At 46.8% G+C, this 25,581-nt stretch overlaps 1 protein-coding gene across 1 annotated transcript; it reads right to left on the reverse strand.

Moving 5' to 3' along the window:
• Positions 1-299: 299 nt before the first annotated feature.
• PLPPR3 (phospholipid phosphatase related 3) lies at positions 300-21,439 on the reverse strand. The gene is made up of 8 exons (XM_087702402.1): positions 21,301-21,439; positions 14,593-14,734; positions 13,257-13,442; positions 9,563-9,692; positions 8,753-8,948; positions 6,734-6,791; positions 4,170-4,343; positions 300-1,888 (listed from the first exon to the last, which is right to left on the reverse strand). Exons 2-8 carry the CDS (start codon positions 14,665-14,667, stop codon positions 581-583), a joined length of 2,127 nt encoding a protein of 708 aa, XP_087558528.1. The 5' UTR covers positions 14,668-14,734; positions 21,301-21,439; the 3' UTR covers positions 300-580.
• Positions 21,440-25,581: the final 4,142 nt, after the last annotated feature.

Genomic DNA, 25,581 nt, shown 5'->3' on the forward strand with positions numbered 1-25,581 from the left:
ACCAAAGGCTGAACCAAAGGATAGGTTTGGAAATCCAACTATTCTGAAAGGCATCAGGTTGGGAAAGGCTGGGTTATATCCAACCGGCACTGCTCAAGAGGATACCCCAAATAAATCCAGACTGGATTGTTCCATTCTCACCTTCTCACTCTTGTTCTCGTTACAATCACTAGTTATGAATAAGCTGTGATTATTTTAATACCACCCACATTTTGTGTTCGTTTGTTTAAGTCCTCTGGAAAATCCAGCCAAGAATTCTTCAACAGTATCCATTCCTAGCCCAGTAGAAGGTAAAAGGCTGACTTGATCCAAACCTTCTCTGTTTATAAATGTCTTCCATGGGAATCCTAGACGTTTGAGCCATTTGGAAGACTGTCTACTTTACCGTTATTGTTAGTGTATATTCATTCAGTCCTTTGAATTACTGTGGTACCAGGTAAAACAGATGGTTTGACCTTGGTTTTTGAATATAATCATGATGGAGTCCCACCATTTGAAATTCAACGCTTGTTTGAAAAAAAGTCACAATTGTAATCATAGTTTGCTCCAAGGTAGCAGGGACCAGAGGTAGGTGATGGGATTATTCCTTATATCCCCGGTTGGCTTGCATCTTCTTATAATAGTTTTCCGTCTCTTCTGCTTGCCCGTCTTTGTCCCCCATCGTTAAGCTAGGTGGTTTTCTCCGCAGCGTGGATTCCCGGCTGGAGGCCCCTAGAAGGCTTTCCCCGGGGCTGGTTTCTGCTGAAATCAAGGATGCACTCCCTCCCAGACCCACTGACACATTGATGGTGGCCACGCTGCCGTAACGGGCCTCCTCCTGTTCAATGTCGCTGACAGAGGAACCTGGTGAGACTCCGGCGCTTTTGGCAGGCCGGAACCCATGGTAATCTTTGCTCATCTCATTGAGCTCATAAGCATCTTGGCTATCCAGAGCTTTCTGGGTAGCCTTCCATTCCCAAGGGCCATTTCCAGAAGACAGATGTACGACTGGGTGGTGAGGGGCATGAGCATCAATGGTAACCACGCTGGAGCTGTCTCTTTCTGATGGAGAGCAGTACTGGGAGGAGTCAGAACTGGTGGAGGATGAAGATGTCTCTGAATGCTTGGGTGTCACCGATACCATCCCGGGCTGTTTGGACATGGCAATCACCTGCATGAGGCGCGGTGGATTGGCCACCCGTTGGGCGGCCCCCTTCTCAGCCATCATCATCCACTTGGCCCTCACAGCCGAGCTGCTTTTGGGTGAAATATTAGCACCGGCGTTCGCTTGACTTTCCTCAGGGATGTGGACCAGTTGAGTGGCCCTGGGTCTTGGCTGGATGAGGACCCGAGGACCCATAGAGGCACGCTCAGCCGTCCGAGCCTGGACGGTGGGGTACAAGGAAGGCGGGATATGATCCTCCTCTTCTCCAGCCAAGGAATCGGAGGCAACCCGCCTCGCCACCTCTTCTGCCAAGGTCATTCCACGGCCTTCCACTGATTTCTGTTTCCATTCAGTGATCAGCTGTTTAGATCGGGAGGCGTCCACCGGGACGTGAATGGTCATATGGCGGCGAGCAGGGTCATCCATTGAGGGGGTGCTGACCCGTGGTAACGTGTTGCTGAAGGTCACCATGTTTTCTTTGCCCATAGGGCTCCGGGGTGCCAAAAGGTCCACGTCAACACTCGCCCGTTTCAAGCTCCCCAGCGAGTTCTTCTCACGTGGGACTTGCCGGTTCATCCCTTCCAGCCGGGTCTGGGGGTTGAGCTCATCGGTGCTGACCGACTTATTCTGGTGATAAACAGAGTCATGCCCACGTTGCGTCAGGGCTCGGAGAGCATCCTTGGCAGGAGGGTGAGAGGGAGCCTTTTCTATTGGTGCCCGGAAGTTGCCCACTGCGTGATAGGCCTGTGTGTAGCAAGGAACATGGGGTAAAGATCTGAAAAAGCTCAGAGATGGATGGAAATAGACATTGTCCTGTTCCCTATTTTACATAAATAAAACTTATTTGGTATAGCTCTCTGGGACTATATGTTCTGACCCAGCCTTTACAAGTAGTGATAAGACCTTCACTCTTGAATAAAACATTGAATAAAACATTTTATAACCGGGCAATAACAGCCTTTTATTCACATGGATAAACAAAAAAAAAATCAAATGTACCGTATTTTTTGAAGTATAAGACGCACTTCCCCCGCTAAAAGAGGGTAGAAATGTGGGTGTGTTTTATACTTTGGAACATCTTATACTTCGGAACATCTTATACTCCGAAAAATACAGTAATTAGTCCGAACAAGCCTGGGTTTAGCCAAGAAATCTGAATTGCTTGCTGTATACTAGAAACGGTTGTCTGCAACAACCGGCCACTCCCAAACCCCTCCTATTTATTTCCCAGCCAGGGAAGGGCTGGCTATCGCCTACGTCTGCCTCTCCCTGAGAGCCGGCTTATTGTTTTCCTTTGCTCTCCTCTCTTTTTCTCTCTGCAATATGCACATCTGGAATGGGCCCCATCTGTTCCTCCCCTTAACTCAGCTCAGGCCCCGAAGACAGCGGCCTCTCCACCTGGGGGGAGGATGGAAGGCCCCAGCTCTCCTTCTGTCTCTGATGCTGTTTCCTTATCAGGGCCTTCCAAAGGCTCCGAAGCTGGCCCAGGCTATTCCTTGGCTTCCTCCTTGTTTGACTCTGCAGCTAGCTCTACTGGCAACCAATGGGCTGCAACATGGTATATAGGAGGAGAGTCTAGGGGAGAGTTAAAAGGGGGATCAACCTAGACTCCCTAAGCAGCCTAACTCTCCTTGAACTCCATGGACCCTTATCTAACTCCAAGCAGGTGCTAACCATTAGTTGAGAAGATTCCTGTGCTTTTTAGCAATACATCAGTTGAATTGGACCTTCACTTATGGACCCTGGTCTTTCCCGCCTCACATTATATCACTTAATGATATGGGGCAAAAGAAATGGCTGGATTCAGATAGTCCTCTGGTAACCTAAAGTTATAACAGATTCAGAAAAAGCTACTTATGACCTGGTTTTGAAGTTTTAAAATCCTCCCATTTTGGGCACTTGGCTCTCATTTACTACCCTTTGAAGCACCCTGAAGTCACGTGACTGCAATTTATGAAAAGACAGGTACGAGTCGAGAGCATTTTAAGAAACTGCATTGCTGTTTGGTGGCAGCAGAGCCTCAGATAGAAAGTCCATACAGAGAGGAGTAAGGACAGCCAAGATTATAGGAAGCTCGCTTCCTGTCATTCAGGATACTGCTTATAAGCGCGATGTGCTTAAGAGCTCAAATCATTGTTAGAGACACACACCTGTCATGGTCTATTTCTGTTACCCCCCCCTCTGGGAGGAGGTTTCGAAGTATTTCTACCAGATTCGGTAACAGCCTTCTTTCCTATGCCATCCATCTGGTAAACTCACAAGATCTGCTTTTCTCACCATGTAAATGTATACATCCTAACTAGACTGTGTTGTTTCTGTGTCATATAACATATGTGGGTATATGCATAATTTTGCATCGTTAATTTATTTATTTGTCATGTTTGTGTAGTGTATATTGGAGGTGGTGACCCTTTGAGAGCTGTATGCACCAACATTTCATTTGAATGTAGGCCAATTAATGCACATTCGAAGTGGTAATATAGTTATTATTCTGTTCTATTCTGTTGTTCTGTTCTGTTCTTTTCTTTGCGTACTACTTTTACAGTGGTGGGTTTCAAAAATTTTTCGAACCTACTCTGTGGGTGTGGCCTCCTTTGTGGGAGTGGCTTGTTGGCCATGTGACCTGGTGGGAGTGGCTTGCCGGCCATGTGTTTTTCTCTCTCTCTCTCTCTCTCTCCTTCCTTTTGTCTCTCTGTCCCTTTTTCCTTTTTTTCTTTCATCTCTCACTCTTTCTTTCTTTCTTTCTTTCTTTCTTTCTTCCTTCCTTCCTTCCTTCCTTCCTTCCTTCCTTCCTTTCTCTTTCTCTTTCTCTTTCTCTTTCTCTCTCTGTGTGAGTCTGTGTCAGTGTGGCCTGCTTTCCGGGTCCACTGGTGGAATCTCTTCTAACCGGTTGGGTAGATTTGACGAACCGGTTCTACCGAACTGGTGCAAACTGGTAGGAACCCACCTCTGTACTTTTAGTAAACAGGTGCCCTTCTGCTCCCTGCCCCTTCTTCCCTTGGCGCTTGGAAAGACAGGCACTTACCAAGTAAGCAGCAATGCCAGAACCAATCAGGAAGCCCACGTAAACATCAATAGGGTGGCTGCGGTACTGGGTGATCTGCGTCAAGCCACAGATCCCAGCTGCGATGGCGAAACCAAACACCAAGATTGGCTTGAGGAGCTTTGTGCTGTCTGAGATGATGGAGTTGAAATACATCTGTGGATGGTAACGGAGACGGTCAGCTTTCCAGGGTAAACCAGACAGGAAACACTCCTAGATGAGCTACTTCTACTTTATTGTAAGGCTACACGAACAGATTCTTGAAAGTCTGAAAATACAAATTTCCCACCTGCCACGTTTAAATGATAGACCCAATTTGGGGAGGGGAGGTTTCTTCCTAAGTTACTTTCTTTGAACAATTTGTGGGCTCCTGCATTTCTTGTCTAATTGTCTCCTAGGCAGCACCTCTTTCCTTCTTTCCCTAACGGCATCTCGTGGCACGACAAAACTGCGCTCGGCTAAGCTGCGCCCGATTAAACCGCATCGCTGACGTCATCAACAGGGCGACAACAGCGAGCGCGGAGAAAGAAGGGCACTTTAAATAGCGCTTTGAAAGCAAGCCGATTCAACTTAAGGTAAGGGTTAGGTTTAGGGTTAGCTTTAGGGTTAGGTTTAGGGTTAGGTTAAGGGTTAGGGTTAGGTTTAGGGTTAGGTTAAGGGTTAGGATTAGGGTTAGGGTTAGGTTAAGGGTTAGGTTTAGGGTTAGGTTAAGGGTTAGGTTTAGGGTTAGGTTAAGGGTTAGGTTTAGGGTTAGGTTTAGGATTAGGTTTAGGGGGGTTAGGTTTAGGTTTAGGGGTTAATTTTAGGTTTAGCGTTTACAGCGTGCTTCTGTCTCTGCGCTGTTGTCGCGCTGTTGATGATGTCAGCTACGCGGTTTCGTCGAGCGCGGTTTAGTCGAACGCGGTTTTGTGGTGGAACCACGGCATCTATGTATTCCGTTGTAGACACATTATATAGCAACCCAATCGCTTATTATCTGAAACTTTCTGCTGGGTTGTGATTGAGACGTTACAGCTTTTCTGAGTACAGCCCAATCACACAGGGACACTGAGCAGCATATAATCAATTATGATCTTTTCACAGCAATATGAAGTCACAGCTACCAATACTTCAGCTGGTGTTGGCCTTCATTTGCATCACGTTCTTCCTGAGAATCAAGGATGTCGCAGGATGGATGGATAGACGAAAAAAACCCAAACAACCCTAGGCTAATCTTTTCTGGACCGAGTGAGGTTTTTTTCAAAAGGCAACTGGACTTCCTTCGTTTTTCCTTGAATGTACAGGTTATACAATGTTATACAGACATGCGCAGCAAACTGCCATGCCTTAGTAACCGATTACCTCAAGTGTCTATGAGCTCACCTAATTAGCAGAGCCAGGCACTACCAGGAACTGTTGGGTTATGTGAGATTCAACCCTGGCTGGGATGGTCTTAAGATTGACAAGGAGAATGTACCAATAAGATGCTGTTGCTACCTCTGCTCTTGCTTTGCTTGTTGAAACTGTATAAAAGCCAAATAAACTCTGCGTAAGGCAGACAGACATTTTGGACACCTGCTGTGATGGGTTTCTGAGACCTACGCTTGAAGTCGTTTCGCTTCTCATCCAAGAAGCTCCTTCAGTTCTGACTAAATGGCAGAGAATGGAAGGATTTATGTTCCATAGCAATAGCAGTTAGACTTATATACTGCTTCATAGGGCTTTCAGCCCTCTCTAAGCGGTTTACAGAGTCAGCATATTGCCCCCAACAACAATCCGGGTCCTCATTTTACCCACCTCGGAAGGATGGAAGGCTGAGTCAACCCTGAGCCGGTGAGATTTGAACAGCCGAACTGCAGAACTGCAATCAGCTGAAGTAGCCTGCAGTGCTGCATTTAACCACTGCGCCACCTCGGCTCTTTCCAGTCATCTGGCCGTTAGCACTCTTTCTGAGAGTCATTGAGGCCATTTGGAGGTTTATCTGTGCTCTCAGGATCACCTGAATATTGATTTGGGGGTGATTCTGATTTTGTTTTCAGTGACATGCAGGGGCAGGGACAAAGGGAAGCCGAGGTGGCGCAGTGGTTAAATGCAGCACCGCAGGCTACTTCAGCTGACTGCAGTTCTGCAGTTCGGCTGTTCAAATCTCACCGGCTCAGGGTTGACTCAGCCTTCCATCCTTCCGAGGTGGGTAAAATGAGGACCCGGATTGTTGTTGGGGGCGATATGCTGACTCTGTAAACCACTTAGAGAGGGCTGAAAGCCCTATGAAGCGGTATATAAGTCTAACTGCTATTGCTATTGCTATTCTGTTTGCAGTATCAAAGGGGAAAAAATGAAATTTCATTTCATTTAGGTTTAAATGTAATTACAGTTCATTGCAGTTAATATGATTAAGCCCCAGTATGTCTTTAATAATCTTCTCTTTCTGTTGCATTAAAAACATAATTGCATCTTGGCTATCGGAGGCTTTGTTGATCTTAAATAGCACTTCTCTATTCTACGACACGCAGGATTCTTAATGAGGCTGGTTTTTCCCGGTATTGACATTAACAAGTAAAACTCACGGATACATAGACGGCAGCAAATGCAGACAGGGTGGCATGCTGAGAAGGGAACGTTTTCCTGGAAGGGAGAAAGAAATGATACAAACATCCATGATCCCCCTGCAGTCAGGAGACCTTAATTTCACAACACATTGACGAGTTCAACCAGAACTGCACTTAGGAAGAAGCACTTAGGCATTTCTTAAAACTTTCTGCTCTCCAGACCCCTTCCCAATTTCAAAAATTACGGTGGACTCTTAAAAAGCCTTTGTTGGGTTATATTTAATGACTCTTATCGTGTTAAAAATTACAACTGACCCATTCACAGAATATATACGGGCTCATGTAAAAATTAGCAATGTTAAACCCATTCAGGTAGTCCTTGAGTTATGATGGCAATCGGGACTGGGATCGTCCCTAAGTGATGCAGTCATCTTTATACAATGTCATATGACTGCATCACTTTGCAACAGAAATTCAGGCAGTTCCTGTTGTTGTCATAAGCCCAAGACATAGCAATAGCACTTAGACTTATATACCGCTTCACAGTGCTTTACAGCCCTCTCTAAGCGGTTTTACAGAGTCAGCCTATTGCCCCAAACAATCTGGGTCCTCATTTTACCCACCTGGGAAGGGTGGAAGGCTGAGTCAACCTTGAGGCTGGTGAGATTGGAACTGCCAAATTGCAGGCAGCCAGCAGAAGTAGCCTGCAGTACTGCACTCTAACCACTGAGCCACCATGGCTATTAATGCCAGTCATTAAGCCAGGGGTGGGTTTCTTGCCCCGTTCCAACCGGTTCGGTTGGAACGGGGCCGGCGGCGTCCTCGTGCACGCGCGCAGTGCACGCATGCGCACTAGCGCCTGTGCGATGCTCCAGCTGCTCCTGGAGGATCGCGCAGGCGCTGTATGCGTTCTCTGCATGCATGGAAGCACAGAACTCGTCAAAACCGGGTAAGAAACGCGGGCGGGCGGGTGGATCCTTCGGCGTTCCCGGAAGTTACTTACTTCCGGGTTCGCCGACCAACCGGTTCGCGGGGACCGCCGCAAACCGCCTGAAACCCACTCCTGCATTAAGCAGGAAGTTAAAAGCAAAGGGGAAAACAAGAACATCCTACCTATATGTCCCAACTTTATAAGTACAGCAGAATGAGACAGTAAATCTATAGGTAGCAACATAGATTATTATTGTGCTACTGGTGCTCAATCATCATAATAATTATCAACTATGGAAGCAGAAACTAGTATGTCCTCAACTTACAACAGTTCGTTTAAAGTTACAACAGCATTGAAAAAAGTGACTTATGACTGTTTTCACAGTTACGACCTTTGCAGCATCCCCATGAACATGCGATCAAAATTCAGATGCTTGGCAACTGATTTATATTTATGACAATTGCAGGGGTCATGTGCTTATTTTTTGCAACCTTCTGGCTAGCAAAGTGAAGGAGGAAGCCAGTCACTTAGCAACTGGGTTACTAACTTGTCAACTGCAGTGCTTCACTTAACAACTAAGGCAAAAAGGTTATAAAATGGGGCAAATCTCACTTAACAAATGTCTCACTTAACAACATAATTTTGGGGCTCTATTAGGGTTGTACGTTGAGCACTACCTGTACAAGGGACTATATACGCTAGTGGCCTGCTGCAAAAATGTTTATTTAAGAAAGAAATCCTAACTAGAGGCATTAACATCTATTTTTAATATCTTAGTACCTAAGATAATGACAAGAAATGACAAGAAAGAAGCGCAATACAATTCTAACAGTAAATTTTCAAATAGCTGTCAAATTCTCCCCAAAAATTGACGCAAATTTTCTAAGAAACTGTGGTTGACAATATTGTTGTGATAGTAAGTGATCAACTGAGGTAAGCTTGAACGACTGACATGTATTTATTTATTAAATGTATATGCTGCCCACCATGCTATCCAGAGTGACTCTGGGTGGAATATAAACAGAAGTTATAACAACTTTTAATTAGAAATAACCTGCAAAAGCTGGTTTCCATAGCAGTTGTAAAACAAAGGTAGGTGGACTCACCTGGCTGAGAGAATAGCATGCTGGTCTTGACCTGAGCAGATATCTTGAGTGATGTAAGGGTTGGACTCACAGGAGATAGCCAGAAGAGTATAGTTGGGCTTACAGACGGTCAAAAAGAAAGGGGCGTGGTATCCTGTGGCTAATTGGATGACATCGGTCACCAGGGCTGTGGCACAGAGGCCAAACACGTGAACACCTGAAGCGGGGGAGCAAATTCAGGTCAGGTTAGGGCCTGGGAGTTGTAGAATGAATGAAAGGACAAGAGTAAGGACAGGTCCTTGGTACATAATGTGCAAAAGAGACAATCCACAAGCCAAAGAATGGGAACAAAAAGACCAACGTATCTCCTCCACCAGCAATCAGCATCAAGATAAGCTTAGAGTAACACCAAAATTAATACCAAACTAGAGATCAAGAAATAAACAATACCCCAATCAAGGGTTAGGGTTAGGGTTAGGGTCCCGAGTTCCATTTTCGATGGCAGACAGTTGCAGGCCGCCATTGCAGCTGAAAACGGAGTTCACCAGCCCGTTTTTGCTGGCAGAGTACTTGGGCCACCATAGGCGTCCCTGACACAAGTGACATCGAGTTAGCCACGCCCCCGGCCACGCCCCCCCCCCAAGGTCAAATCCAACCCTGATGTGGCCCTCAATGAAATTGAGTTTGAACCCCCCTGTCCTAGGTTTAAGTTTTATTAAACTAGAGACCCTGGGGTGGTGAAAAAAAGCCAAGATGCCAGCTTCAACGGTGTGGTTGTGGCACCATTAGGACATTTGATTGCAAAAAGAGGAAGGGTGGAAACAGGCTTACCCACAAACCGGACCGTCCTGCGGAGAAAAGAGTTGAAATTGCAACCGCCGGCATTTATGCTGCCTTCAGTATTGCTACGGCCCTTCATCTTTGACTGCAAGCAATACACGATGCCTTCGCCCACCATGATCTGCCAAGCAAAGCAGCAGCGTCAGACGTCAGGTCCTTCCTTCCACCCTGCCTGCCTTGGACTCTCTGTCTCTCTATTTGAGGATGGACTTTAACTCCCAGAATTCCCCAGTCAGCAATCAGGAATTCGATGGTCCCATGGATGCTTTCAATCCCATTAACTGTTTAACTGCCGCACAACCAGTGGTGGGTTGCAGGCGGTACGCCCCGGTATGGGTGTACCGGAGTCTGTCCGGAGCACCCGGGTACTGTTCTGGTATGGTGCTCCAGAGGACCCACCTGCCCGCCCGAGCTCCTTATCTGTCCTTATCTATCTGAGCCGAGGTGGCGCAGTGGGTAGAGTGCAGTACTGCAGGCCACTTCATCTGACTGCTATCTGCAGTTCAGCGGTTCAAATCTCACCGGCTCAGGGTTGACTCAGCCTTCCATTCTTCCGAGGTGGGTAAAATGAGGAGCCAGATTGTGGGGGCGATATGCTGACTCTGTAAACCGCTAGAGAGGGCTGAAAGCCCTATGAAGCGGTATATGTCTAACTGCTATTGCTAACTGCTATTGCTTTAAGCCTTTGGCACTTCTGCGCAAGCGCATGGTGCGTACAGCGCCTGCGCAATACTCCGCCGAGCAGCTGGAGCATCGCAGAGGCTTGCGGAGGTGTTGCAGGCAGGCACGATGCATGCGCGCGCCACACGCGTCCATGTGGGCAACGCCGGGCCTGTTCCAACCATACCGGTTGGAATGGGATCCAGAACCCACCACTGTGCACAATCCTCATTTCTGGTCTTTAGGATCTTCCTCGGAGCTTCTCCTGGTGGACCAAATGCACTTTCTGACCAGCAATCCAATTCAGGAAGGCCGAATAAGACAGAAGAACTAAGCAGAGGACTCTTGCTTTCAAGCTCATACAGTGAGCATTTGCCAGTCACTGTTGGAAACGGTGGGATTAATGGGGTTTGGGAATCTATCCAGCAGAATCCGTATGTCACCTTCCTCCAGCCAGCCCTCTACCAGATGCCTTGGGGCTTTAACTCCCAGATGGTGACTAGGAATTGTAGTCCCAAACCATGTGGATGGTCCCTGTTGAAGAAGGTTGCTTTGTGTTCCTGAGGGAACTATATTGGAGGGACATGGGGAGAAAGACAGCTGTTAATGATTTGGTGAGAGAGTGAGACTTCGATCACAAAGGATCAGATGCCATTTTGAACCCCTTCCTCTTCTGTAGTCACTCCAGAGAACTTGCCATTTTGGATATGAGTTTTCCGATCAGCAAACAGGATGAAATGTCTGAACCGAGAGCCAATGTGGAGTACCGGTTAAGGTGCCTAGACTAGTGTTTCTCAATCTTGGCAACTTTAAGTTGTGTGGATTTCAGCTCCCAGAGTTCTCCAGTCAACATGCTTACTGGAGAATTCTGGGAATTCTCAGGATTCTTAAAGTTCTCCCCACAATACAATACAATAGCAGAGTTGGAAGGAACCTTGGAGGTCTTCTAGTCCAACCCCCTGCCTAGGCAGGAAACCCTATACTGTTTCAGACAAACGGCTATCCAACATCTTCTTAAAGACTTCCAGTGTTGGGGCATTCACAACTTCTGGAGGCAAGCCATTCCACTGATTAATTATTCTAACTGTCAGGAAATTTCTCCTCAGTTCTAAGTTGCTTCTCTCCTTGATTAGTTTCCACCCATTGCTTCTTGTTCTACCCTCAGGTGCTTTGGAGAATAGTTTGACTCCCTCTTCTTTGTGGCAGCCCCTGAGATATTGGAAGACTGCTATCATGTTTCCCCTAGTCCTCCTTTTCATTAAACTAGACATACCCAGTTCCTGCAACCGTTCTTCATATGTTTTAGCCTCCAGTCCCCTAATCATCTTTGTTGCTCTTCTCTGCACTCTGTCAGCCCCTGCTTCGCTACCGCTTTTCGGCTGCCATTGAAACGGGGAGGGGGGCATGGTATTTGGGTGGGGAATCATAATGTACTGGAGGAGTGTTGTTAGGAGTTATTCTGTCCATCTCTCTGCGCATATGGAAGAAGAGAGTTTCCCGCCAAGGCCAACTGTCGGCCTTCCAACCTGATGATGCTTTTTGAAGACATCTCCCACCTGACGGATGGCTGAATTGTTATTGGACTATGAACCGGGGTGCCAAGGGGAGGGGATTGAATTATACATGATATCTATTGCTTTCGCGCTTTTTTACTCAGACTCAGCTTTGCTTTGCTTCTCATCGTTTGTAATTAGTAAAAGTACACTTAATTCTAAAGCATGGAGTTGAGTGGTTTCTTTCTTGATGATTAAACGAAGGAGCACCTGACACACTCTTTCTAGAGCCTCCACATCTTTTCTACATCGTGGCGACCAAAACTGAATGCAGGAGTCCAAGTGTGGTCTTACCAAGGCATTATGAAGTGGTATTAACACTTCATGTGATCTTGATTCTATCCCCTTTACACATCTTAAAATTGACAAGGTTGGGCAATACTGTGCTACACTAAAAGCAAGATACTATGAGTTCTACTCCTCCCTGAGCAGAGGTGTCCCTAGGGAGTGGGCGGCATACAAATCTTATTAAAGTTGCAAAGTTGGTATTCAGCCAGTTCAGACAGGTTCACCTGAACCGGTAGTGGAAATTGTGGGTGGGCCCGCCCTGGCTCTGCCACCCTGGCTCTATGCCACCCTATTTAGGCACGTGTTTGAGGCCAGGCGCATGCGTGGAAAATGCGCACAGGGCAAACTGGTGGTAAGGAAATGTGCAGCCCATCGCTGACTCCCTGAGGCATGGAAGTCTCACCCTCTCAACCTAACCCACCCTGCATTGTAGTTGTTGAAAAAAACAAGAAGAGACAGCATTATGCATACTATCTTGAGTTGTACAAGATAAAACCAGGTTACAAATCCAATGCATAAAAGAGGAGGAGAGAAATGTACCATGGCACAAGAATCAGTTTGGTGTAATGGCTAAGGTGCTAGCTAGAAGCCAGGAGATTGCGAGTTCTAGATTTAGACGTGAAAACTGGCTGCGTGACTTTGAGCCAATCCTCAGGAGATTGTGAGCTCTACAGAGTTTATGCTTCAAAGCTGGCTGGGTAACCTTGGACCACTCACCCTTACAGATTATTCCAGATTAACAAAGTTTGAAGGGACCTTGTAGGTCATTTAATCCCTCTCCCCCTCAAGCAGGAGACTCTACACCATTTCTGACAGATGGCAGTCCAGTCTTTTTTCGCAAGCCTCCAGTGATGAAGGCAACTTTCAAAGGCAACTTCTGTTCCATTGGATGATTGTTCTCACTGTCAGAAAGTTCCTCTTTGTTTCTAGGTTGAATCTCTCCTTGTTCAGTTTCCATCCATTATTCCTTGTCTGGCCTTTGGGTGCCTTGGAAAATAGCTTGACCCTCCCCTCCTCTCTGTGGCAGCCCCTCAAATATTATAACACTCACTCACTCCAACCCACCTCACAGGGCTGTTGCTGTTGTTGAGAAAATATGAGGAGGGGGTATTAGGCAGGTTCACCACCTTGAGTTATTGATACAAATAATAAAGGCAGGATATAAACAAACAAATGATACTCACAGACGCAGCGGGGGCTGCAAACGCCAAGCTTAGCAGCATCAGCAAAGGAATCATTTCTTCATTGCTTTCCACGTAGGGCATGGAAAGGGCTCGGTCGTAACACTGGAAGCCCACCTTGGCTGGCCTGAAGAGGTCTGTCAGCTCCAGGAAGTAGAGAGTCACGATGGAGGAAGCGACGATGGGCAACTGGAGGCCGGAAGTAAGCAAAGAGATTGAGCCAGGGCAAAGAGTAGAAGAATAAAGTCTGTGCTAATGAGCCACCACATCTGGGAGCCGAAAGGAAATGGGGTGAGGGGGGTTCAACATTCACCCTTAAACTAGGATGCCCAGCTTAAACCTTTGAGCCACCTGATCCTCCATCTTCCTCCAGTTCTTGAGGCAGGGGGTAATGGGTAATAGCACTAGCATTTATTTATTTATTTATTTATTTATTTATTTATTTATTTATTTATTTATTTATTTATTTATTTATTTATTTATTTATTTATTTATTTATTTATTTATTATTTATTATTTATTTATTTATTTATTTATTTATTTATTTATTTAGACTTATATACCGCTTCACAGTGCTTCACAGCCAGTGGTGGGTTTCAAAAAAAATTCGAACCTACTCTGTGGGTGTGGCCTCCTTTGTGGGAGTGGCTTGCCGGCCATGTGACCTGGTGGGAGCGGCTTGCCAGCCATGTGTTCTCTCTCTCTCTCTCTCTCTCTCTCTCTCTCTCTCTCTCTCTCTCTCTCTCTCTCTCTCTCTCTCTCTCCTTCCTTTTGTCTCTCTGTCCCTTTTTCCTTTTTTCTTTCATCTCTCTCTCTCACTTTTTCTTTCTTTCTTTCTTTCTTTCTTTCTTTCTTTCTTTCTTTCTTTCTTCCTTTCTTCCTTCCTTCCTTCCTTCCTTCCTTCCTTCCTTCCTCTTTCTCTCTCTGTGTGAATCTGTGTGTGTGTGTGTGTGTTTGTGTGTGTGTCAGTGGTTGGGTTTCCAAAAAATTTGGGACCTCTTCTGTAGGAGTGGCCTGCTTTCTGGTGGAACCTCTTCTAACCGGTTCAGTAGATTTGACGAACCAGTTCTACCAAACTGGTGCGAACTAGTAGGAACTCACCTCTGTTCACAGCCGTCTCTAAGCAGTTTATAGAATCAGCCTATTGCCCCCAACAATCTGGGTCCTCATTTTACCCACCTCGGAAGGATGGAAGGCTGAGTCAACTTTGAGCCTGGTGAGATTTGAACTGCCAAACTGCAGCTAGCAGTCAGCTGAAGTCGCTTGCAGTACTGCACTCTAAACACTGCGCCACCGCGGCTAATAGTAAGGAAACCATTAATATTTGGGGGGTCCTTACCTCGACAAAGTAGAAGCAGGGAAGAAGCGTCATGCTGTCCTTGGGAGGTTTTGCTTTGTCCTTAGCAGAGATCATGGTGTCAGCAGTGGGATTTATAGGAAGAGGTGGGCAGGGCGTGGGAACGAAAGCCCCAGCTCAGCTTCTGTTGGGAGACAAGATAAATAGCTATAGATAGGAAGGAACTGCTACAATGGCAGATGACAGAACCAGAAGTAGGATTCTACAAAGGCCCAAACAAACATACTATATTATCCTCCTGTCCTACAACGCCTTCCTACAGAGCCTCCATTTTTATCCTCAAGAGACTGTGTCCGCACACTTGTTGCAGTTTGCAAAGTAGGGAGAGGAAGGGGAAATATCTTTGAAGTTTCTAAGGAGCAGGGATAAGCATTTATGGGAGGGGGGAATGTCCATAAAGTTAAGATAATGCGTGGCACGACATAAGCGCGAACGTCAAAATCGCAGCGATAAAATCGTGGCGCTAAAGCCGCGACATCATCACCGCGCATGATCACCCCCGCGACAACAGCGCGGCAACAGAAGGACGCTTTAAAACGGCGCCGCGGCAGAAAGCCGACTTCATTTAAGGTAAGCGTTAGGATTAGGTTTAGGGGTTTGTTTTAGGGTTAGGTTTAGGGTTAGGTTTAGGGTTAGGGTTAGGTTTAGGGTTAGGTTTAAAGTTAGGTTTAGCGTTAGGGTTAGGTTTAGGGTTAGGTTTAGGGTACTGAGTGCTTGGGAATGCGCGATTTTGCCCTCCGCGATTATGTCATCACGGTAGGGTCGCGTTTTTCCTTAGCGCTTAGAATGGCGCGAATTAGTCTTCGCGCTTATGTCTCCGCGCAGAAGGGCTTCGCGGATTTGTGGTGGAACCAAGATAATGTCTTTCCCCTGAAAGCCTGCTCTTTTTTACAGGTGCTGTTCGAAGGATGCACACATACACGTAGATGAGTTATGGTCATAATTAAGCCCCATGTTTGTAAGTAATGGTTGGAAAGAGTGGCCTAGTGGTGAAAGTGCTCACCTCCCACTTGGAAGATTGAGAGTTCAATCCTAGATTGTGGCAAATGTTTCTCTCTCAGGGAACAAAGAAAAAAAAATCTGCTGTGAACTTCACGTGGCATCAGGAAGGGCAACTGGCCAGTAAATTCTCAGCATCATCCTGTCACCCCAACTCTACCCTGAATTAAGGAATACAGGGTTGTCCAAAGGAAGTTGTTTTGTTATGGTTGTAAAGCAGGTCATCATGGCAAATCTAGACAGTATCACCCTGCCTAGCAGAGAGACCACCCTGCCAACCAAAGTACATATAGTCAAGGCTATGGTTTTCCCAGCTGCAATGTATGGCTGTGAAAGTTGGACCACAAGAAAAGCTGAGCACCAAATAATTGAGGCCTTTGGATGCTGGAGAAAACTCCTGCGAGTCCCTTGGACTGCAAGGCAATCAAGCCAGTCAGTCCTAGAAGAGATCAACCCTGACTGCTCTTTAGAAGACCAGATCCTGAAGATGCAACTTAAAATACTTTGGCCACCTAATGAAAGGACTCACTGGAGAAGAACCTAATGCTGGAAACAATTGAGGGCAAAAGAAGAAGGGATGGCAGAGAATGAGGTGGCTGGATAGAGGCACCGAAGCAGTCGGCGTGAGCTTAAATGGACTCCAGAGGATGGTAGAGGCCAGGAAGGACTGGAGGAACGTTGTCCATGGGGTTGCAATAGGTCGGACACAACTTCACAACTAACAACAACAAGCAATGTGACCAGATCCGATTTTATGAACTTTTTTCCAGTGGTCATTAAGCAAATACCACAGTCATAAAGCAAACACCACATAAAGCAAATGCTGTGGTCGTTAAGCAAACCCATTGTTCACCATGTGGCAGTTTTTGCCAGAATCTGGAAATAAACCCTGGTTTCCAGCAAAACGTAAATCACACTCTGTGACAATGGAGCTCAGTTCCTGACCACACAAAGTGCCGTCAGATGACGGCAGGAGAAGAGGTATGAGCGTAGAACTCTGAAACTGGGTCACACGTCCCCTTTTTTTGGAGTCTTGTCGTAAGTCAAGTACTGCCCATAAAAGGAACAAGGAAGAAGAGGTTCTATCATTTGGCTGTCATCTTGACTTTAACACAGTGTTTCTCAACCTTGTCAACTTGAAGATGTCTGGACTTCAACATTTGCTGGCTGGAGAATTCTGGGAGTTGAAGTCCAGACATCTTCAAGTTGACAAGGTTGAGAAACACTGCTTTAACAGAATAACAAAGTTGGAAGGGACCTTGGAGGTCTTCTAGTCCAACCTCCTGCTCAAGTAGGAAACTCTATGCCATTTCAGAAAAATGGATGTCCAATGTCTTCTTAAAAACCTCTAGAGTATCCACAACTTCTGGAGGCAAGTCATTCCACTGATTAATTGTTCACACTGTTATGAAATGTATCCTTAATTCTGGATGGTTCTCTCTTTGATTAATTTCCATCCATTGCTTCTTGTCCTACCTTCAAGAGGTTGACTCCCTCTTCTTTGTGGCAGCCCCTCAAATATTGGAACAGTACAATCATAGCACCTCTAGTCCTCCTTTTCATTAAACTAGACATTTCCAATAGCTCAAACTGCTCTGTGTATGTTTTATCCTCCAGCCCCCTAATCATCTTTGTTGCTCTTCTCTGCTCGTTTTTGATTCCCTCTGCTCTAGACATTCTTGTGGGCGGTTCCACCACAAAACCGTGTTCGACTAAATCGCGCTCGACGAAACCGCATAGCTGACGTCATCAACAGCGTGACAACAGCGCGGAGACAGAAGCACGCTGTAAACACTAAACCTAAAATTAACCCCTAAGCCTAAACCTAACCTCCCTAAACCTAATCCTAAACCTAACCCTAAACCTAACCCTTAACCTAACCCTAACCCTAAACCTAATCCTAACCCTTAACCTAACCCTAACCCTTAACCTAACCCTAACCCTTAACCTAACCCTAACCCTTGACCTAACCCTAAACCTAACCCTAAACCTAACCCTAAACCTAACCCTTACCTTAAGTTGAATCGGCTTGCTTTCAAAGCGCTATTTAAAGCGCCCTTCTTTCTCCGCGCTCGCTGTTGTCGCCCTGTTGATGACGTCAGCGACGCGGTTTAATCGGGCGCGGCTTAGTCGAGCACGGTTTTGTCGTGCCACGCTTGTGGGCAGGCACCTTTGGAAATGGGTTTTCCAAACACCAACCATGCTGGTTTCAAATCCTGGCACCCATAGATTGCATCTACAAGCCATGTGGTTTTCATGTGTTGTTTTGCCATTGGCAGATTGGACAAGAAACATAAACACTGGACAACACCCAAATGTTGATTTCCAAGCACATTCCATAAACAATCTTACATATTAGAAGACCCCTTGCTCCTGTTAAGATGTGGCATGAAGATATGGTATTAGTGGGTAAGGGAGTGTGCATTATCGTACACAGATCCTTTCCGCCATCCTGATCCCCAAGAAGCAAGAAGTCCAACCGACCAGCAAAGCTGGCTGCATGCCAAAACTGATCACTAGTGTCCTATTTGATTGGGATTGTTATTCCAACTTTAACAATAGCAATAGCAATAGCAGTTAGACTTATACACCGCTTCATAGGGCTTTCAGCCCTCTCTAAGCGGTTTACAGAGTCAGCATATCGCCCCCAACAATCCGGGTCCTCATTTTACCCACCTCGGAAGGATGGAAGGCTGAGTCAACCTTGAGCTGGTGAGATTAGAACTGCTGAACTGCAGATAACAGTCAGCTGAAGTGGTCTGCAGTACTGCACCCTAACCACTGCGCCACTTCGGCTCTTACCTTCTATAGCAGGGGTGTCAAACTCAAGGTCCAGGGACTGGATCTGGGCTGCCCTGGAAACAGGAAAGGGCTGGCCCGCAGTACTTCTGCCAATGAAAACAGAGCTCGGGAGGGCTGCACATGGGTCCTCCCGAGCTCCGTTTCGACTGGCAGAGGGTTTCAAGAGGCTGTCGCAGCCGAAAACGGAGCTCAGGAGCCTGCTTTCTCTGGCAGAGCTCTCAGGCAGCCACAGGTGCCCCCAACACGAGTGTTGTCAAGCTGGCCATACCCAACGGGCCACACCCACTCCTCCCCCCCCCCGAGGTCAAACACAACTCCGATACGGCCCTTAACGAAATCGAGTTTGACACCCCTTTTCTACAGGTACTCCTCAACTTACAAACATTCATTTAGCCAGCATACGAAGTTATAACGGCACTGGAAAAAAAGTGATTTATGACCAGTTCTTGCATATCGCAGCATCTCCATCATCCTGCCACTTGTTAACCAGCATTTATGCATGACATTGCAGCATCCCCCAGCCCACGCGATTGCCATTGGCTACCTTCCCAGCCCACTTTTGATAAAAGAAGTCCAGTCGGGAAGCTGGATTCGCTTAACCACCGCATGATTCACTTAACAACCCTGGCAGAAAAAGTCACAAACACGGGTGCGAGTCACTCAACAACCCCCTTGCTTAGCAACAGAAATTCTGCACCCAATTGTGGTCGTAATCAAGGACTTCCCATACATTTAATGTCCTCCAGAACAGGGGTCTCCAACTTTGGCAACTTTAAGACTTGCGGACTTTAACTTCCAGAATTCTCAGCCAGCAAAGCTGGCTGAGGATTCTGGAAGTTAAAGTTCGCAAGTCTTAAAGTTGCCAAGGTTGGAAACCTTTGCCCTAGATTGTTGTAATATAATTCCTTGTGTAGGCGTAGCGGTCACCCATGGCCCAGTTCATACCAGGGCATGCAGAGCCACGCTGAACCACACAGGAGAAAACAAACTCCTAAAACTCCATAACATCCTGATAGTTCATAACATAACATCCTGAGATGTGCCCTACCAATGACGCCCAGGATTTGACCATATATAGACTGAGCAGTAGATTAGAAATTGGCTGTTTTTAATCACATGCTATTGCTCCTCCTGCCTTTGTCCTATCTCAATAAAAGGGGCTCTCAGACCCCCAATCTGGGTCGCTCCATCCCGAGAAAGATCGTGTCCTGTCTTTTCTCCACATTGGCCTCATGGACGAACCACGGGAACGTTACACTAGATCAGTTGAACTACAGTTCCTATCACACACTATGCCACTTGTCTGGAATGATGATGGTAGTTTGACAGTGGAACAGGTGGGCCGACAGTAGCAATTCTAGCAATCCTCCAAGAGAGAATCTTTCTGATCCTCCAATCTGACACCTTGCTTAGCTGGAGGACCTTTTAAGCATCTGGTGCAGCCAAACCATGTGCCTGAGTCCCAAGCTGCAATCTCGCCAAAGCTTTAGGAAGAAATCTTCATTTGAATTCGTCCCTTTTAAAGTTAAGTTTGGTTACAGCATCACAGGAAGAATGCGCTTCATATACATAGAATGCGAACGATACAGATGTTGTCATGTCTCGTTCTCTACAGAAATGAACGTTGAATCATCAGTGAAAATTTGAAGGCTCTGAATACATATTCTTGTTTTAAGAAAAAAATAAAACCCAGTTTCGACCCATCCCGGATCTCAGTTGAAACTTGGCGAGACAAGAAAGCAGTCCACCAATGTCTTGATTTCCTTTTTAATTATTTATGTTAGAGTTTCAATTAATGTTTAGTTATGGGGTACACGAGACAGTAGACATGATTCAGCCTTCCATGCTCAGCTCTGAAAAATATTACCAATTTCCCGCTATGGTCAAAGCAAAGACAAGTTAAGCATGCTAAAAAAAATGATCCATAACAGCGTTTTTTTTTTTTTTGCAGGAAGAGAACGATGTGGGGAGAATCTCTAATTTTAGTCATTTCTCTCTAATATCAACATCTTGTTTGCAACAGACAAAGAAAGGCTGAGCCATGTGCACCGTTCCTACCACCTGTACTCCCCGATATATTGCTTCTATACACGCAGGATCCATTTAACCATGACAGCTGATGGATGACACTGGATTACTTTGCATTTGCTCTGTCCGGTGCCTTTTGGAAAACTTTAACAACAACAACAAAAAAGAGCCAGCAAAAGCATCCCGGTCATGTAATAGTTCCAAGGCACAGAATTTCCAAATCCATCTCTGTGTGTGTGTGTGTGTGTGTGTGTGTTTGTATGTTGGCAGCTGCTTTAAAGTGGTCAAGACAGAGCAAAGATGTTTCCCCCACATCCGTTAAATGCCCTTCCTTCTCTTCCTGCCTCCCTCCACCCACCCCCCTCGTCTCTCCTTTGAGTGGCAACTGTTGAGAGGATCAATGAATGATTGATGGCATTCCATCACGCTGAAATAAGAGGGTGCTTTTTCAAATCATTTCTCTCTTTCCCTCCCCCCACCCCCAAAATTAACCCGAATGCTGGATGGGGCCAGATAGAACAGGCATGAAAAAAATGGAAGCGTGTTCCCTTCTGGCATCTCCCCGATGAATTCTCCAAAAAGGCTCCGAGCCTCCAGAAACATGGCTGTTGCTAGGGGTTAATGGAACGGTGAAGTGGGGGTGCATGCCTCGTTGGTTTGTGTTTCTGGGGTGCTCCCAGCCACCAAGAAGCATCACCAAATCAAGTCCAGCCCTTTGTCTGGAAGTGAGCCGCCGAACCCCAAGAGCACCCAGGGTGGGAAACGATGTGCAATGGATAAAAGGAAAAGAGAGAGAGAGAGGGGAGGGGAAAGGTAGAATGAATGAAAGAAAGAAAGAAGGCATGAATGAATGAAACATACCTGCCCGACATCTGCGATGCACCCCAACTGGGAAACAGGAGGAAGGGGGTGTTTCCCCAGCTTGGACCCCTTCCCCAATCGTCTCACCTTTCTGGCTGCTGGAGGGGGCAGAGTAGCATTTTCCCCATGCCCTTCTCGGCTCAAATTATTGGGGAGGGGGCGTTCATTAAAAGAGGAGCGGGCTGCTTTTTTTCCCCTTGCCTTAAAGGTTAGTTCGCCCACCACACTTCTCTCTTCGGAGAAGAGCAAATCCAGCAGTTTTAACACACACACACAGAACCCAAGGGAGAGAGAGGGGGGGAGCGTGTGAAAGGGAGGGGAGGGGAGATCTCCACTTGGGAGTCCAAGAATGGCCACCTGCACCCCACCCACCCACCCACCCTTCACCAGAAGGAGCTTGGAAAGCTCTCTCTCTCCCGCGCCCTTCCCTCTGCCGAGCAAAATGGCTTGTGTGTGCGTCTGTGTGTGTGCATGTCGGTCTTTCATCCAGCTGCTGCAGGGTTCAGCACAAAGGGGCGAAGGGGAGGGGGCTCGGATTGATTTGTGGGGGGCGCAGAGGGGGAGGAGGTAGTAGGGATGGTGGAGAGCTACGACTCTGTTGTGTGTGCGTGTGTGCGTGCGCGTTGCATGCCTTTGCCCGTATGACTTTGCTTCGGTTTCCATAGAGAAGGAGCCTCGCGTAGGATGGCGAGCTCTCGTAGAAAAATAACACACACGCAGGATTATGAGCCCGTGGAGAGGGAGAGGAGGGGAAGAACAGACGGGAAATCCCAGACTTAAAATAGGAAATAATAGTAAGGCCGGTAGTAACAGCCACAACGACGATCGATGATACAAATAATAATTCTGAGACAGGAATGGCATCATCTATGTATGACTGGGAGGAGTGTGTGTGTGTGGTGGGGGGAGATGGTGAGGGTAGTATCTGAGCATACCCAGAGTGCCTCCTTCCACGCGGACCAGTCCGGATGCTGTTTTGTAGTGGGCGCCATGCACCTGCTGCTCCCTCAATCCGGAGGGTGGGGAGATTGGAAAAGAGGGGAGGAGTCGGGTTGCCGCCCCAACACCTGTACACCACAGGGAGGGGCTTGGATTTGGGGCGGGGCTCTTGCGGCGCCCCGCCCACTCCTGGCGCCAGCAGGTGAAGGTTGAGAGACGCTCGCCCGGCTTCTTCTCCAACTGAGCGCCCGCCGGAGTTGCTGGATTCCAACGCTTCCCTCCGCCAGCCAGCAATCCTTACCAATCCCCAAGTAGCACAGCTGTGAGGGGAGTTGAGCTCCCAAATATCTAAATCAGGGGTGTCCAAACTTGGGAACTTTAAGACTTGTGGACTTCAACTCCCAGAATTCTTCTAGGAGTTGAAGTCCACAAGTCTTAAAGTCCCCAAGTTTGGACACCCCTGGTCTAGAGGCTTTCCAAAGTGAGCAAAGCTCTCCTCCTGAAACTTCATCACCTAATCCTACAGCTGTTAGCAAAGCTAGAAGAGAGGAATGGAAACGATCCTGCCTTTTATCAGGGCTCTGAGCCTGAGACCTTTTCATTTCTGACATTGCAAAACAACAACAACAACAACAACAACAACAACAACAACCCAATCAGTGTGTAGAAAGTTAGCACCCGCCCCTCTCCTAGAAAAATGAAATATTTTGAGAAATATTTTTAAAAAGGCAGAATATTATATTTCCCTGGATGAGAAATGGAGAAAGATGCTCTTGGAAAGCAGTCCCTACCTTTCTTAATAGCTCTCAGCAGATGTCAGCAATTAAGAGATAAAGAGATAGGTGGCTCTATTCATAAACAAATACCCTCACCCAAGATCCAACAAAGGTAGGATTAGCCCTCAGCCACAATAGGAATTGCTCAATGCCCCTTCATTGCATCACCCTCAGAAACTTCAACCAAACTTAGCGCAGACGAAGGATTTGTACATGGCCCCGTGGGAGTCTGAAAACAGCTAATAGGATACATGTTCTTGCACAGGAACAGGAAGCTGAAGTGCAAAGCCCAAGAGGAGGTATAAAAAAACAAACCCACTTTCAACTCCATGTGGTCAGCTGCACCAGAGAACCATGTACTTTGATGATTCTGCTTCATCATTAAACCATCTTTCCAACCAGCCTCCAAGTTTCTCCCGGCTTGGAACTGAACCAGATAGGTATTTCTTCCAACAAGTGCATGAGTGATTGGTAAATCTAGCCATGGACCAGAAATAGTTGAAAACACTAGGGGACACTTGCAGCTCTCTGGGAAGCCTGTTTGACTCCCAGAGAGCTGCAAGTGTCCCCTAATATTTTTCAAGTATTTCTGGCCCACAGCTAGATATACCAGTCCCTGGCCAGTACTCATGCACTGATGGGGGTTTTGCAACATCACAAATAGAAAGGTCTCTTCTTAAACCGCCCAGGTTCAGTCCTTTGTCTGGAAGTGAGTGCAGAAACCCCAGAGCCCAGGAGGTGACAAATGTATAACAGATTAACAGAGTTGGAAGGGGCCTTGTAGGTCATCTAGTCCAACCCCCTGCTCAAGCAGGAGATCCTGCACCATTTCTGACAAATGGCAATCCAATCTCTTCTTGAAAGCCTCCAGTGATGAAGCTGTCACAACTTCTGATCTGTTCCATTGGTTGATTGTTCTCACTGTCAGAAAGTTCCTCATTTCTAGGTTGAATCTTTCCTGGATCAGTTTCCATCCATTATTCCTTGTCTGGCCTTTGGGTGCTTTGGAAAATAGCTTGACCCCTTCCTCTCTGTGGCAGCCCCTCAAATATTGGAACACTGTTATCCTCTCTCCCCTGGTCCTTCTCTTTACTAAACTAGCCATGGCCACTTCCTGCAACCGTTCTTCATATGTTTTAGTCTCCAGTCCCCTAATCATCCTGGTTGCTCTTCTCTGCACTTTTTCTAGAGTCTCAACATCTTTTTTATAGTGTGGTGCAGTGGTGGGATTCAATTTTTTTTACTCCCACTTCTGTGGGCGTGGCTTGGTGGGCATGGCAGGGGAAGGATACTGTAAAATCTCCAGCCAGAGGTGGTATTTACTGGTTCTCTGAACTACTCAAAATTTCTGCTACCGGTTCTCCAGAAATGGTCAGAACCTGCTGGTTTGGTGACCAAAACTGAATGCAGTACCACGGGTGAAATCCTCCCGGTTCGGCTGAACCGGTAGGGATGATTGTTGTTGGTTCTGTGAACTGGTAGTAAAAAAAAAAAAAAAATCCAAGAATCGCGGCTCAGCTGTAAACTGCGGGATTGTCGGAAGCTTCCCCCCTTTTTTTGAAACATTTTTTTCCTGCTGGTTCGGGTGAATAGGCAGGGAAAAAAATGCTTTAAAAAGTGAAATAAAGTTGGCCACACCCACCTAGCCACACGACCTCCCCCACCAAGCCACTCCCATGGAACCGGTGGTAAAAAAAATGTAGATTTCACCACTGTGCAGTAGTCAAAGGAGCCGAGGTGGCGCAGTGGGTAGAGTGCAGTACTGCAGGCCACTAGCTGACTGCTAGTTCAGCAGTTCAGTGGTTCAAATCTCACCGGCTCAGGGTTGACTCAGCCTTCCATCCTTCCGAGGTGGGTAAAATGAGGACCCAGATTGTTGTTGGGGGCAATATGCTGACTCTGTAAACCGCTTAGAGAGGCCTGAAAGGCCTATGAAGCGGTATATAAGTCCACTGCTATTGCTATTGTCTCGGTGTGGTCTTACTAGGGCTTTATAGAGTGGTATTAGTACCTCACTTGATCTTGATTGTATCCTTCTGTTATATAATGCGGAGGAGACGGGGGCCAGGAAAGAGCCAGGTTAGTGGCACCAGTCCCTGCGGTAGACTAACCACCCACCCCAGAGCTTTGTGAGACTTCTGAAACAATAGTGGGTTGCACTTACCATCACTACCGCTTTGCTTATCACGCACGTGTGCACGTTCCATTCACACATGCGCCTGACTCGTGTTGCGCACGCCTATGCAATCCACCCTCAAAAAACCAGCTGATTGTCGGGGCTCATGCAGGCGCCGCACATTGTGCGCATGTGCGCAATTTGCCTTTTGTCATAAAAACAGATATAGAGCGCGAGCGGGCAGGCCAAAAGAGCCACCGTACCGGTTCACCCTCAACTGCTCCAGGCCACTACCGGTTCGGTTGAACTGGGCCGAACCAGCAGCAACCCATCTCTGGAAGATTTCTCTGAACAGAAATTCAAGCCATGGTGTTCTACTGATAGGCTTTAAAACAGAAGCAAAGGGACATCAAGTGTCATTTTGGGCCTCAATCCTGCCTAGGGTTCAGA

Source organism: Thamnophis sirtalis, unplaced genomic scaffold, assembly GCF_051295495.1.
Source record: "Thamnophis sirtalis isolate CommonGarterSnake01/CBP01778 unplaced genomic scaffold, rThaSir2_p1.2 scaffold_1, whole genome shotgun sequence".
Classification (NCBI taxonomy): domain Eukaryota; kingdom Metazoa; phylum Chordata; class Lepidosauria; order Squamata; family Natricidae; genus Thamnophis; species Thamnophis sirtalis.

Coding starts and splice junctions, on each gene's coding strand:
- PLPPR3 (XM_087702402.1), bottom strand. CDS start 14,667: ATGATCTCTGCTAAGGACAAAGCAAAACCTCCCAAGGACAGCATGACG. Junction 13,443..14,592: donor CCTGCTTCTACTTTGTCGAG/GTAAGGACCCCC, acceptor TCCGGCCTCCAG/TTGCCCATCGTCGCTTCCTC. Junction 6,792..8,752: donor CATGCTATTCTCTCAGCCAG/GTGAGTCCACCT, acceptor TCTCCCTTCCAG/GAAAACGTTCCCTTCTCAGC.